The sequence below is a fragment of the Larimichthys crocea genome, chromosome XV, assembly GCF_000972845.2.
Source record: "Larimichthys crocea isolate SSNF chromosome XV, L_crocea_2.0, whole genome shotgun sequence".
In the NCBI taxonomy this organism is placed as follows: domain Eukaryota; kingdom Metazoa; phylum Chordata; class Actinopteri; family Sciaenidae; genus Larimichthys; species Larimichthys crocea.
In genome coordinates, this window is record NC_040025.1 from 21,390,487 (window position 1) to 21,403,881 (window position 13,395).

General features: G+C 41.4%; 1 protein-coding gene across 1 annotated transcript in view; it reads left to right on the forward strand.

Moving 5' to 3' along the window:
- samd10b (sterile alpha motif domain containing 10b) overlaps window positions 1-13,395 on the forward strand; it is a 47,320-nt gene that overhangs the window by 13,770 nt on the left and 20,155 nt on the right. Inside the window, exon 2 of the mRNA XM_010751647.3 lies at window positions 6,020-6,204. Within this exon, the coding sequence (XP_010749949.1) occupies window positions 6,020-6,204 (185 nt within the window). The remainder of the gene's footprint in view (window positions 1-6,019; window positions 6,205-13,395) is intronic.

Consider the following 13,395-nt stretch of genomic DNA (forward strand, 5'->3'; position numbering starts at 1 on the left):
CGTATTGAGAATATGTTTACATGGAATATGAGAAATGTGGTTATTAAGACCCCCTGAATATATGATCATAACAGTATCAAGATCGCTAAGGTTCAGGTATGCCTTTGACTCTTCTATACTTCCTCAGTTTCGCATGAACACAATAAGTTTCTGGCCTGAATTCTGCCACTTTACCACCTTTTTAGATTGAGCTTCTCCACCTGTAATGGAAAGTGAAAGGGACAATTTATCCATTACCAGTCAGATTTTCTCATTTTATTTCAGCATATAACCATCATTGCATCATCTTATATTGATGCAATGATCTCATCTTATATCTCATATTTTTCATTTTACTGACTACTAGGTACCTCGAGTTCACATCATCTGTGAATCATGGTTTTTACAAGTTGAGTATTTCAGCTCAAACCCACGATATGCACAATACACACCCGAGACGCTCCACTAAACCAGAGACACTAGATAAGTGGGGTACTAGTGCACATGTAAAAGCACTCACTGATCTTGTCAGTCCCCCAGTTTGATCAAGCCTGATCACCCTTCACATTCTATTAATCAACCTCATCCCTTTCCTACTTCTCCATCCTCCTCCCCGCGTTCCCCTCTGACATTCGCTCTGAATTATCGATTGTCCGTGAGATCTAATCTGTCCCCCCCTGTCATCATATAAGAGTTTGGCTGTGAAGGGGAGAAAACAACAGGCAATCACAAGATCGCATCAACTCATCATTTCACTCCCTTTTTTCCTCCTTCATTTCCTGATGCAATTAATATTAATGGTCTGCTCTGAAGCTTAAATTTCCATCTATTCTCTCCTCCTGTGACCTGTCATCTTGCCCATTTTTCTGTCTCTCTGTTCCTACATTTATCCCGGGCTTCATTCCTTCATCCTCTTAAGAGGGCATGACCATGTCAGGCCCTCGTATCCCATCTCGTCGTCTGTGTCATTGTTCCTTTTCCTCCTCCTGTGTGAAACATGCAGTGAGTTCATTTTGAGCAGCAGTGGACATGACAGCCAGCGGTCCTGGGTGGATGAGTTAGGTAAACTGTGTTTGTGTGCCTGCTTGTCTGTGTGTGTGTGTTTTATCTAAAGTGATCTGTAATTGTATGTTCTCTGACACAGTGATGGATAATCAATAGTTCTGTCTGTCTCTGTGGAAGAACGGTGGGGGCCGTAGTGGAGAGAATAAAAGTCATCCTGTCCTCAGTGCTAGACCGTCCAATTTTTTTTTTCCCTTCACACCACTGCTTAAATTGAGGAAGGCAAGGTCGGCTTGGCATTTCTCATATCAGCCTTTGTTGTTGCCCGCTCTGTGCTTTCAAGTTGCAGACGGACCTCTACCGTTGCTAGACGAGTCATAGCAGAAACTTCACCTGTGTTTGCATTGTGAGCCATAATTGCCCTGCATTTTATGCCCAGATTTCAGCCTCCATCTACATGGCTGCATATATTTTTTTCTGATCCACAGGCATAAACGAAAGCAGACAGGGGTTATACAGATGTGTGGATATGCGAGTTCTCATGCCGGCATCGTGGGTCACATTCACGTACACACCAGCATGCTGGCATTCGCTAACACACACACAATCGCACGCACAGATTGAGTTGGCAGCCTCCTTGTTTGCGTCCTGATGAGAGTTGCTGTGTTGTTATCTTCAATCAGTCTGCATTGTGGATGTCCATTGTTTACTCCCATTTCCCTATCTGCATGTTCCCATGATGGTGATAGTTTGTGAGAGGTAAACCTCAGCCCCAGCCTCTGCGACAGTGTCATGTCAAAATGGGTAATAGAGTGCAATGCATCATGGGAAAAGCCCCTGGGGTTCTGGGTTTTATATTTATTTTTTAAAGCTTTAACCAGAATTCTTCTTTTTTTCCCCCCTGCTCTTTCAAAATGGAGTAATTTCATGGCTTAATCTTGAGGTTATGACCAGGTCTGGTGGAGTGGAAGAGTTGTAAATAGCTCCTCGCTTTACCCCCAATGTACTATAGGACCAATAAATCTGGATCATTGGTACATGTACTTGACATAGTGAGAGTTGGCAGCATTGGTGTGTTTGATGCTATATTTAGGACTAGTGGTTTAATGTGTTACACAGGCATGAAATCACCCACTTGGAGATTACAGAGGAATGAGGTGAAATTTTCCCTCTCTCTCCTCTTTCATATAAAACTTAAATAGAAATTTTATCTCTTTTGAGTTGAATAAGAGGTGGCGCGGCATGGAAGGAGTTGTTGCCAATATCATGCTGTGTTGAAATGCACCACGGCACCCTCTCTGTGACACCTGAAATAAAGTGGATTAGCCAAGACCACTTCCCTCATCCTTCATGCGAGAGGCAAACACAAACTCACGCGCCCTGAAGTTGATGCCAAGGTTATGCAAAAAAAAATCAAACTTCTACAAAAAGCATACACAGCAAAATGGTCCACATGGGCTAATTTAGATGTTCACTTTTGGAGTCAAATGAGTAATGTCCAGTGATGCCATGTTAATCTACTGAGGGATTTGGCTTGGAACGACCTTCCGGGGTTCCGTACCTAACAGCTTAATTACCTTTTCAAAAGGGAATACCTCTGAGATTTAGCAGCCACTCTGCACAGCAGATATGCTGCTCAGTCAAGAGGCAGTGATATGAGGTTACACTTCACTGGGCTGAGTCGTATTGACCTACCTACCCTCTGCACACACACACTGACACACACAAACACCTGTCTGACACTTTGCCCTTGATTTTGGCACCTCTACCACCAAAACACACACTTTACCTCCACCTTTTTTCCCCTCTGCCTGTGAGGCTGAAGTTACAGTTTTCCGAGCTTTAAAAAGTTACGCTGCATCATCGCGTTTCTTTTTTATTCACTCACAGTAACTTGAAAGACACGTCATGCTTTTTCCTCCTCATCCTACCTCACTCCATCCACCCTTCATCATTCCTCATCTTCTCTTCCCTCCCTCGACTGGAGGTGATAAAAGTCACAGGCAAGGGCGGCAAGAGATAATACAACACCAGTTAGTGACAAATAGGATAGAGGAGATTTGGCGGTTGTGCAGGCTGATCAAATGCATGTTGAGACAGACAAGGGAAGGTGACAGATAACCCCTCCTGCTGAGCGGTAAGGATGGTAAATCATTTCACAACGCTGCAAAGATGCTTTTCAAGACACTGAGCTTTAAAGCGGCCAAATCCTTGCATTCGCTCTCATTTAGAATATGTCACATTGTCTTAAAGCTTTATAACTCTAAAAGCAACCAGCTGAAACGTGTGCATCTACGTTTCAATGTCATTTCAAAAGAGATGTCAGTTGGAATTCATGGATATTTAATCGCTTTTGGCCGATTCTAAATTCTCAGCCGTATCCTGTGCCAGGAGGTTAAGCTGACCGAGTCCATTGAAGCTTGCAAAATGAGCACTTTGTCTTCGTTTTATGACTGCTGGAGGTGGCAAGGTCTGGTGATGTGGCAAGGATTGAGATTTCAGTGGAACTGGGAAGTCATGATGCTGCATTTCTTCACCTGCACAGTGATGTCTATAAAGCGTAGGGTGGTCTCTGTCTAATAATTGGAAAGCTCTGTCTTTAACAGCTTGTGAAATGAAGTTGTTTCGTGGTCTATTAACGCGTCTCCCTGCCTCCTCCTCGAGTTCTTTTACCTCGCTACAGTTTGATCAGTTTATTGTCAGATCTCATGCTAATTTACAGCCCTGCTCTCGCTCTCTCTTTCGCGTCAGTCTCGCTCTTGCTTGTGCGCTTTCTCTTGTCTCTCTCTCTGTGAGATTGGCAGGTCTTTAGGGTTGCAAGGCGCTTAGCTTCCCACATTCCTTCTCCCTGTCTCCTCCCCTTCAGTCTGACTGGCAGTAATTACATCAGGGCTGGGCTTGGTTTGTCCCCACGACCCCAAAGACCTGACAACTAGAAAGAGACAGAGCGAGAGAGAGAGAAACAAGAAATATACTGCTGCATAAGGAGTTACAGAAGCAGCAACATATAGAAAGTGTTAGTTCAGAGAAAGAAAGCGGTATATGAGGGGGCAGAGGCTGAAAAGGTTACACATCAGTGATTCCTGACAGGCCTTTGTTGTTTTTCATCTCCATCCGCCTTTTTCATTCCTCCATCATGGCTGTGTGAACTCTGTATTCAGCACTGCTCACTTGAACAGTCTCCTGAGCCGAGAAAAAGTGTTTTTTTGTTGTTTTTTTAACCAGGTGTTTTTCCTACTAGCCGAGCCAGTCTCTGTGGTCTCTTGTGCAGTTCTGAAATACAAATAATCCAGAAGGCATGTTTTCCCTTGTTGGTGCATGGTATGATTTTACTAGTTTTGTTTTTATTGCCTTTTACTGCCTCTTTCTTATATTCTCACATCTATCACCTCTGCTTTTGTAGTAAGACGTATGGGATGACAGGGCATGACTATAGGGCCAAAAATAAACTCGAGAGAGAAATATAACAGGGAGACAAATAAATGAACTCTTACCACAGCACAGTGGCCCCTTCAACTTGATTATCAAATAGATTAATAGAACTTTATGTAACTTTAAATACTATACACTCAAATAAAACCAAACTCTCTCTCTATTTTTTTATTTTTTTTAAATCTGGCCCCCAAGGAGGAGGGGAAAAATTAAGTGGTAATTCATAAGATTTTAAAATCTTTTCACAAGCAATGCTCTGACATTGTTGTAAAGAGACATTCTTCATATTTAAAAGTAATGAAAGCAACATTTATCATGCCTTGTTCTACTTTTAGCTCCATCATCAGTAATTCTGTCTTGGTCTCAATGACCAGTGTTTACATCCACACACGAAACAGGGAATCTGAGTGAGAAAATCCAATTGACGCAGGAATCTAGAGGATGCTTCACACTGCAGCCGTACAGCGAGATTTAATTCTTTTCATCTGTCCTCCAGCATAGTGATACTTTGCTGTGATATTAACGCAGAAAACCGACAGTAACCAGGTCACTCTATCTTTCATTTCTTCCTCTGACCTTTTCTGTTACTTCTGTTCTGTTAAATTACTGCCTAAGTAAGGGGAACAATGGCTGTATTTGTCCCCTTTTAGAATAAACCCACTGCCACAGATAACCATCCGCAGCACAGTGGCCTCTTCAACTTGATCTGAACTGCAGAAGATGCCCTGTATCTCCTGCAGAACTGTACTCTGACCCCACACTGACAACTTGTCCCCACTTTGCTGTCTCAGCTAACACAGTCCTGGGTGGGTGATGAGGGGAGGATAGACAGAGAGAGAGAGAGTGAGAGAGGGAAGACAAAGAAATCAAATATTCATGATGTAGGATTTAAATAATCAAGGACTAATCTAGCAAGGAGAGACACAATTTCAAAAATCATGCGCTGCCTCTGTGAATTTGCACTCAGCATAATTGGAGATCACAATGGAGTAGCACCGCTGCCCACCGCTGTCACCAAAACAGTCATCTGTTTGTAGCTGTATGACAGTCAGTACACAAAGCATGTAATCTGGAGTCAACACAGCCTGTTAAGCTCTTAGAGGATTATCAATTATTTATTTTGTTATGGGTTTTTTTTGGTGTTCCTGTTGATCATTTCACAGACAATGTGTATGCAAAGGGATAATTCCGATTTTTTGAAGTGGGGTTGTCTAAGGTACTTCTGCATAATCAGTTACCTACAGTAGACAGCACTGCCGTGGATAGGGTCAACCAAAAAACATGTTTTTTTTCATATAACAAAAATCAGTATCTGTTTAAGCGTACACTATAATGCTTTACCTTGCCGTCAGACAGCCATTCCCATTGATGCTACATTGCCTCAAACATAGAACTCACATATGCCTGAGCTCGACTGTGCTACACATGGCATATTATGCTACAGATCTGATGGCAAGGTAAAATGGTGAGAATATGCTCACTGACCGCTTTCTGAACTAGCCCTTTAAAAATACAACTACAAAGTGAGTGCTCATCAGTGTTCTTTGTCCCTCTGCTTGTCACTTTCTGTTTTCCTCCCCTCTCCTTCTTTTCTCTTTCCTTTCAGCGGCGTCCAGCTTCAGTTTTTGCCGTGCCTCCCTGGAGCACACGGTGTCTGCTGAGGAGCTGAGCTACCAGCTGCCGCGTCGCGCCGGAGGCAGCAACCTGACCTGGCACGACGGCCGTGGCCAGAAGACAGCACACACACGCACCGTCAAACTATTGCAGCAGCCCGGCACAGAGGGCATTCAGGTATAAATACAATCCACACAAATGAACCAAAGGCAGTGTGGAGGATTTTTTGCACTGCATGTGAATGACTTTCAAATGTGTTGTGGCTTACGAAATAAGTTGTGCAGGCTGCAGCTCAGAATTAAACAGGTTGGACCAAAACAAACATGAAAAGAGAAAGAAAGCTTCTGAGGCCCAAACCATACTTGGTTTCACTGCTGTGAAATCCTTTGTGCATAATCTGTCACTGATTTTAGATTTTCCAGCCACTGGGCAATCACAGCAGCTTAGCAAAATAAATCATGCCTTATTTTTGCTGCAATCTATTTTAAGAGCAGTAGCTCGGGGTCAGTTCAGCCAATTTGACATTCTCGTGTGCTTGACTTTTCAGTGGTTAATGAATATGTACAATAATGATATACAGATGAAGATATACTGTACAAACACCCTCTATAGCACAAAAAAGCTTACAACATCAGCAGTGTCTTATCAAATGGTACTAGATGAACCATTAAAGGGCCAGTGTGAAGGATTTATTTGGTGTTGCTGATTGGAAAAACTTGACCCTATCCCTAAATTGACCCTAGATATAATGGAAGACCACCATCAGTGTTTGTATATATAAAAGTCTCATTATAAGGTAACAAAAACAAAGAACAAATCTTATTTTCATACTAGATCATTAAAGTTTCTAGTCACGTGTCTATTAAAAAGTTTGAATAAAACTCATTTAATATTTTTTTTTTATTTCAGCTCAAGTGAATTAATTCACATTGTAACATAACTTGTAATTAATAGTACTGTGAAATGAAAAGTTAAGAAAACATTATTCCCCTGGAGGGGAGCTTTGCTGTAATTTAATATCAACTAGTGTGAATTAACTGGTATTTTCAAATCATTGTTTCTAATTATTGGAGAGAAACAGTTGTGTAATTAATCTGCCCTGACTTGGGTGGGGGAAAGTTGAAATAAGGGAAAAAATCAGAAAGACAAGAGAGAACATTAGCACATCAGTGTCAGTGCTGCATCTCTAGCTGTCGACTAATTGTTTTATTTTGTACAAGTCTCACTTGAACCTTTAGTAGATACCACCAGAGATGTAATGGAAGAATGGTAACAGAAATGTTACCTCACTACTTGTAATGTAATGCTGTGTGTACAAAGGAGCACATACTGCAAAGAAAAATGGATTCTCAGGAATATACAGTTTATATTGTCTGTCCTATATGTCTAAAAATCTAATTTGTTCCACAGTTGTGTGTTTTTCCACAAAGCCCAGGAACAGATTGAACAGAACTGTCTGTTATAAACACTTGATATCGGTTGGCTGGTGAGGAATGCCTGCTTTGTTGCTCAAAGTCTCAGCAGGGTAATATAAGCATAGCAGCCAGAGCATCATTTACTTTCACACATCGCTCTTGTGTAAAATGGAATCCCATCTGTGCAGCACCAGAGAAGCAAAACAAAAGAGGAAAATAATCTATTTTAAGGCATTCCGCCTGTGTTTGACCTAAAACAGCATATGACAAGACACCCTCCTTTCTGGCTCTTACTCCTCACATGAAAGAGAGCAGATAGCCCAGTGGAGGTCATTTGTTGAATCTCCCCATTGCCTTGAAGAAAGTTTGCGACTGTGAGGCTCTAAGATGTACATATGCACTGCAAGATTGTTCAATAATTCATAAAAGAGTGCCCCCTCAGCTATAAAAGCTATAAAAGGCTTAATAAAAGACGAGTGGGAAGCTGTTTCCGTGTGATTACACAGAGACTGGATAATTAAACCTCCTCTATACCATGAGAAGTAAGGCTTATCATTTCCTTGTGGCAACAAGCCTCTTTATGCATTATTCAACAACTGGGTGAGCAGTCCAGCTCTCTCTGATGTGTGTGTATGTCTGTGCATTCATAACATTTTTCAGTGTCCATTTGTGCATCTTTAAATTCAAGAATCTGTGTTTATTGGCGTGCACATTCTTGTGTGTATGTGTGTATGGTGTGGATAGATGTTTGTGTGTCCAGTTCTCTCAGGAGTGATGATTAGCTTATTCTCCATTACACTGGCTCCCTCATTACAGCTGATGTGTGCACAGCCACTTAAGTGAAACACAGCTTAGCTTCTGTGTATAAGGTGGGACCTGGGGAATCTTCCATATCTGTTTAACAAAGCTAATATAGCACATTATACACTTTATGCAAACTCACGTGCAAACACACACATACACACACACACAAATATGTTGATGCAGACTAGACAGACAGTGGAGACAAGAAAATGTAACAGCAGGGAGGACACAAACCTTGGATATATATTGGCGTCCATGCATGCACAAACATTACCAGAGATGCCTCCCAGCATATTTAAGTGTAGGGACACATAATTGGACACAGATATACCTATTCAGGGATGGTGCAGAAACCGCCTTGGTCAGGGTTATTAATGATGCCAACGGTAGAGTTTCTATTTTAATATTGTTGTATTTGACACTATAGATAGGTGTTTTAATGGGGAGACATGGATTTTTGTATTTCCCTTGGGTATCATGGCTCCAAAGGAAATTTTCTGATCTCATATGGTGTTCCCCAGGGGTCAATTTTAGGCCCATTATTGCTTCATCTGTACTTTGTCTTAAGACATTTGGCGTCAAACACATTGCCCACGCCGTGCGTCAGACCTTTGCAAACTAAGAGACAAACTAAGAGACATCACCTCATCTCCTGTTTTATTGCATCTTTGTTCTTTTTATAAAAGAACAAAGTATCAAGTAACACAGCTGTCTCTGGACCTCACTTTCCAGAGTGTCATTAACATACCATTAGCATAGTTAACACCAGAGTTTGTTATTTAACAAATATTGCAAATGTGTCATCCTAGGAGGACACTGAAAAAACTTGCTTATGTTTTTATTTCCAATGGGCTACACTACTGTAACGCTCTGTTCACAGGAATACCTGAAATACATCTCGATTGAGCATTTTTTAAGGCCCTACATGGTCTGGCACCTCAGTATCTCTGCGACATGCATGAGCTTTGAACCAGCTAGACCCCTCAGGTCATCTGGTACAGGCTGTCTGGTTATTCCTTGGGTCCCTCTGCTTTTATCCTCCATGCCACTGGAACTTCTACCCCATCATGTAAGGTGTGCCACAACACTCTTTTAAACATTCCCTTTTAGCTGTGCCTTTCAGTGGGCTGGTTTGCCAGTCTCACTAATGTTTTATTTTATTGTACAGTACTTTCTAATGGTTTATCATATCATTCATTTTTCTGGTTGGTTTCTGGTCTTATTTTGTTTGTTTAGTTATTTTGTTTAAATTTTTGTATTGGTTTTATGTGTATTATCTTTACACTATTTACATTTTGTGGCAGCAACTTCTAATAGCTTGCAGTACATTGTTCTATCATCTGTAACGACGTGCTAACGTTTTGCTTGCTTGCTATTCCTAAAGCACATGCTGATATACTTCTTTTTTTTCATTCGTAATGAAATTTTCAGCATTTATCATGTTTTTTGTGAAACAAGAAAGGACAAAATACCAACAAGGTGGGATAATTCCATTTATTCCCTATGCAGTTGTTCATTTTTCAGTAATTTTCTGGAAATTAGTGTCCTGGAACAGGACAGAATAAGACTGATTGCTGCACTAGAGGTTGTAGATAATGAGGCTTAAAACAAGTTAATTTGTTCTGTAAACGGGGGACACTGCCCCACACCAGCAGCCGCCGACTCAATGACAGCCGGCTAAATGATTTGTTAAAATAGAGGTTATATACTCATTTATGTTGTTACATTGCTGCAGGTGGGCCTGTATACGGACCCATTTCCAAATAATGACTCATTGTGTAGTTGGCGCACCCTCTGTGCCATCCTTAAATTGGCTGTTGTTTAGGTAGCCAGATGGGGTAAAGGGAGGGGTTTGTGGGTGCCTCATTTTGCTGTCTGACACACAGCTTGTGGGTGAACCTTTGGATGAGACTGGGGAATAGGTGGAATAACAGAGAAACAATTTCGGAAGCAACATCAGCCACTGCGCCTTCTTTCCCGACATCAGAACCAAGCCTGTTAAAGGAAGTAGGCCCTTATTCACTAATTTGCCATGCCGTGTGGGCAAACGAGAAAGACCAGTCTGTGATTATTTTTCCTTCCTCATTACAGAACACTGCGGCTGACCTTTTCAGTTGACACCAACACAAAGCAGTGAACTAACAGAGAGAAAACACACAAATAAAGCCTTCTATCTGTGGTCACTCCTTATAAGGGAATAAATAAGATTCTCTGTAGGGTGGTTGTCTCTATTCGAGCTCATTATATTAGCCACCAGTTGCATTAGTATATAGAATCCACCATTGGTTAATATTGTTGTGATTGTCTTGTTTGTCTGCTTCGGTTACAATGCCATTAAACTCATGATAATTCCGAACATGAAACATGAAAGAACCATTTTCTTTTATAGCCACCAGCACATTACACTTCACTTCTTAACATCTACTGTGGGAATTGGCGCAAACTTTGTGTGCCCATAAGATGAATCTTACCTCTAACTTTTTCCTATGGTGCCACCATGAGGTTGGCATTTAGAGTTTTGAGGGAAATGTTTCAACAATTGGGTGGATTGTAGTTAAATTCGGTTTCGAATATTATGTCCGCCTCAGGATGTTTATTTACTCACTTAGTTGATCAACTGATTTTTTTTATGTGTAGTTCATCTAGTGCCATTATCAGGTCAAAAATCCAATTTGTAGTTTATGACCAGCAAATGCTAAATGAAACTAGACTAAAACCGGCATTCCCCATCTGCTTTTCTATGTTTAGTGCGAGTTGTGTTAGCATGCGACCCAATAAACTAAGATAGTGTACCTAATAAAACTTATACCTGCTTACCATCAGGGTAGTTTATTCAAAACATTGAACCAAGTTGTGTTTTAACTCATAAGACATCGTGTCAGGCAAATATTGTCCTCTTTCAGAAAGAAAGGTGGAAGTAGTATGATGCCACAAAACACAACAGGAGGTCAGGGGGATGGTTGGGTGTACATAGCGTCTGGATTTGACACCAGTGGTTTGTATCACGCCTTTTTGCAACAGGCAGCACTGGTTTCTCGTTGGTTTCCTGTAACCCTGACCATCAAACAACCCTCGAATTAATCGTTTTTAGAACCATTATATCTCTTGTGCTTGCTGTCATCCTGCTGGTGGGGCACCAGTTTAGAAAATGCTCACAAGGGTTGTTTTGAAAAGCAATGAGAAATTACATATATTGTTGGGGGCATTTTTTGGAAGCATTACCTTGGTGGCAGATGGCTGTGCTGGTATAGTGACAATGCAATGGAGAACAGAGGTTTGAAAAACAACATAGAGAGACACTGAAGGGAAAAATAAGAGAGCTGCTGGGCAGTGAGGCAGAAATGCTTTAGCCTGTATTGTCCTTGTCCTGCCATTCAATGATGTGTTGCTCTGTCTGAGACACATGTTTGACTGGTGCTAAATAGAGAGCTTTGTAAAAATCCCATCTAGTCCTTTGTCCTCCAACTGAGAGTCCAATCACATTCGCATGAGTGCAAGACTTTTACAAAATTCAGAATCCCTTATACACACTCTCTTGTCCAGGAACAGCCAAGTAGACACTCAAAAAAGCTCAGACAAAATGTCATAAATAATGTTTTTGGAATCAGAACGACAGACTCAAACACACATATGTACAAGACTAGACTGGGCAGTAGGAGATACAAAGGTGCTAAATGATGCAACAGAAACTGCCAGGGACAAGGGGGAAGATTCAGTGTTCCTGGGAGGAGAGAAATGAAGGATAAGATAGATGAAGAGTGGGAGAGAGGTGTGCGAAGGAGATATGAAGGATCATGTGTCAGAATCTGTCAGGGTCTGGGATAGGGGAGACAGATTGAGGATCTGATTCTATAGTGACAGCAGAGCATTCAATAGATCGGTACAGTAGTTGGGAAGATAGAAAGAGAGAGTTGTTAGGTTAGACAGCAGAGCATACAGAGAAGATAGAAGAGGAGTATTTAGTATCCTGTGGAGAAATGAAGTGACAGAGAGAAAAGATGCAGAGCAGAAAGGGAAAGGCAGGTGTGAGCTATAGTACATGATGTACAGATTTATAAAGCATAGATTCACTCACTCAAATATGCACACACACACACACACACACACACACACACACATTAAGATTTTTACAGCTAATTGGTACAGCATCATTGATCAATCTCAGGCAGGGTGTGGATGTGCAGAGATAGAGGCATTCATTGGAAGAGAGGTGTTATCGGTCACAAAGAGTGAATTTTAAGGATTCCCCACGCTCCCCTGACTTTCAGCTAATCCCTGATTCAGATACACTGAGAGGCAGGGTGCATGCACGCACACACACACAGAAACACACAGCATTCAAATGAACAAAAAGTACCTCAGTGCACAGAAGTCAAGGTAGAAGAAAGATCGAAGGGAGGAAACAAGAGAAAGTGAGAGTAGGGAAGGAGGAGGGAAGGTGTCAGGCAGGCAGAGGATAAAATGTATAAGGAGCAAGTGTGGGGGGGTCGAGGTTATGAAAGAACAAAGTAAGCAGGGCAGGACAAATAACTGAGGATACAAACAGAATAATCAATAGAGAAGTGCAGAGAATAAAGTCAGGGTATGTGGAGTCGGGAGGGAAAAAAAAGGATGTGAGGAAGGAGGAAGACAGGAAGTAAGACTGTCAGACAGAATTTGTCTGTTCAGCATTTTGGGTCAATAAGAGAATTATACGATATGACTGATACCTCTCGCATATTTGAGCTCTATGAAGCTACAGCCAGCAGCCAATTAGCTTATAGCTTAGTGTTAAGAGCAGGAAACAGACTGGTTATGGCCACAGGGTGCAAAGTATTCCGCTTATTTACACCTTTCAGAAGAAGATTAACTTTGTTTATGCCCAATGGGGAAATTCTTTTTTAAAGTTCACTAATGAACATGCTGAATGCTGTTTGTTTAATCCAAGTAAATAGTGTGAACGTTGTGGTTTTACAGGGGTTCTGTATTTTGCAACTGTAATCACTTCTTGGAACTTCGATTGCCTGCTTCATGGTGACATTACAGCTTTGAGCTTCAGAGGTGCTGGTAGGTATTTTATTACAGAGTGAGGCTAGCTGTTTTTTACCCGTTTCCATCCTTTATGTCAAGCTAAGATAACTGGCTCCTGTATGCTCCTATCGTATTTGCC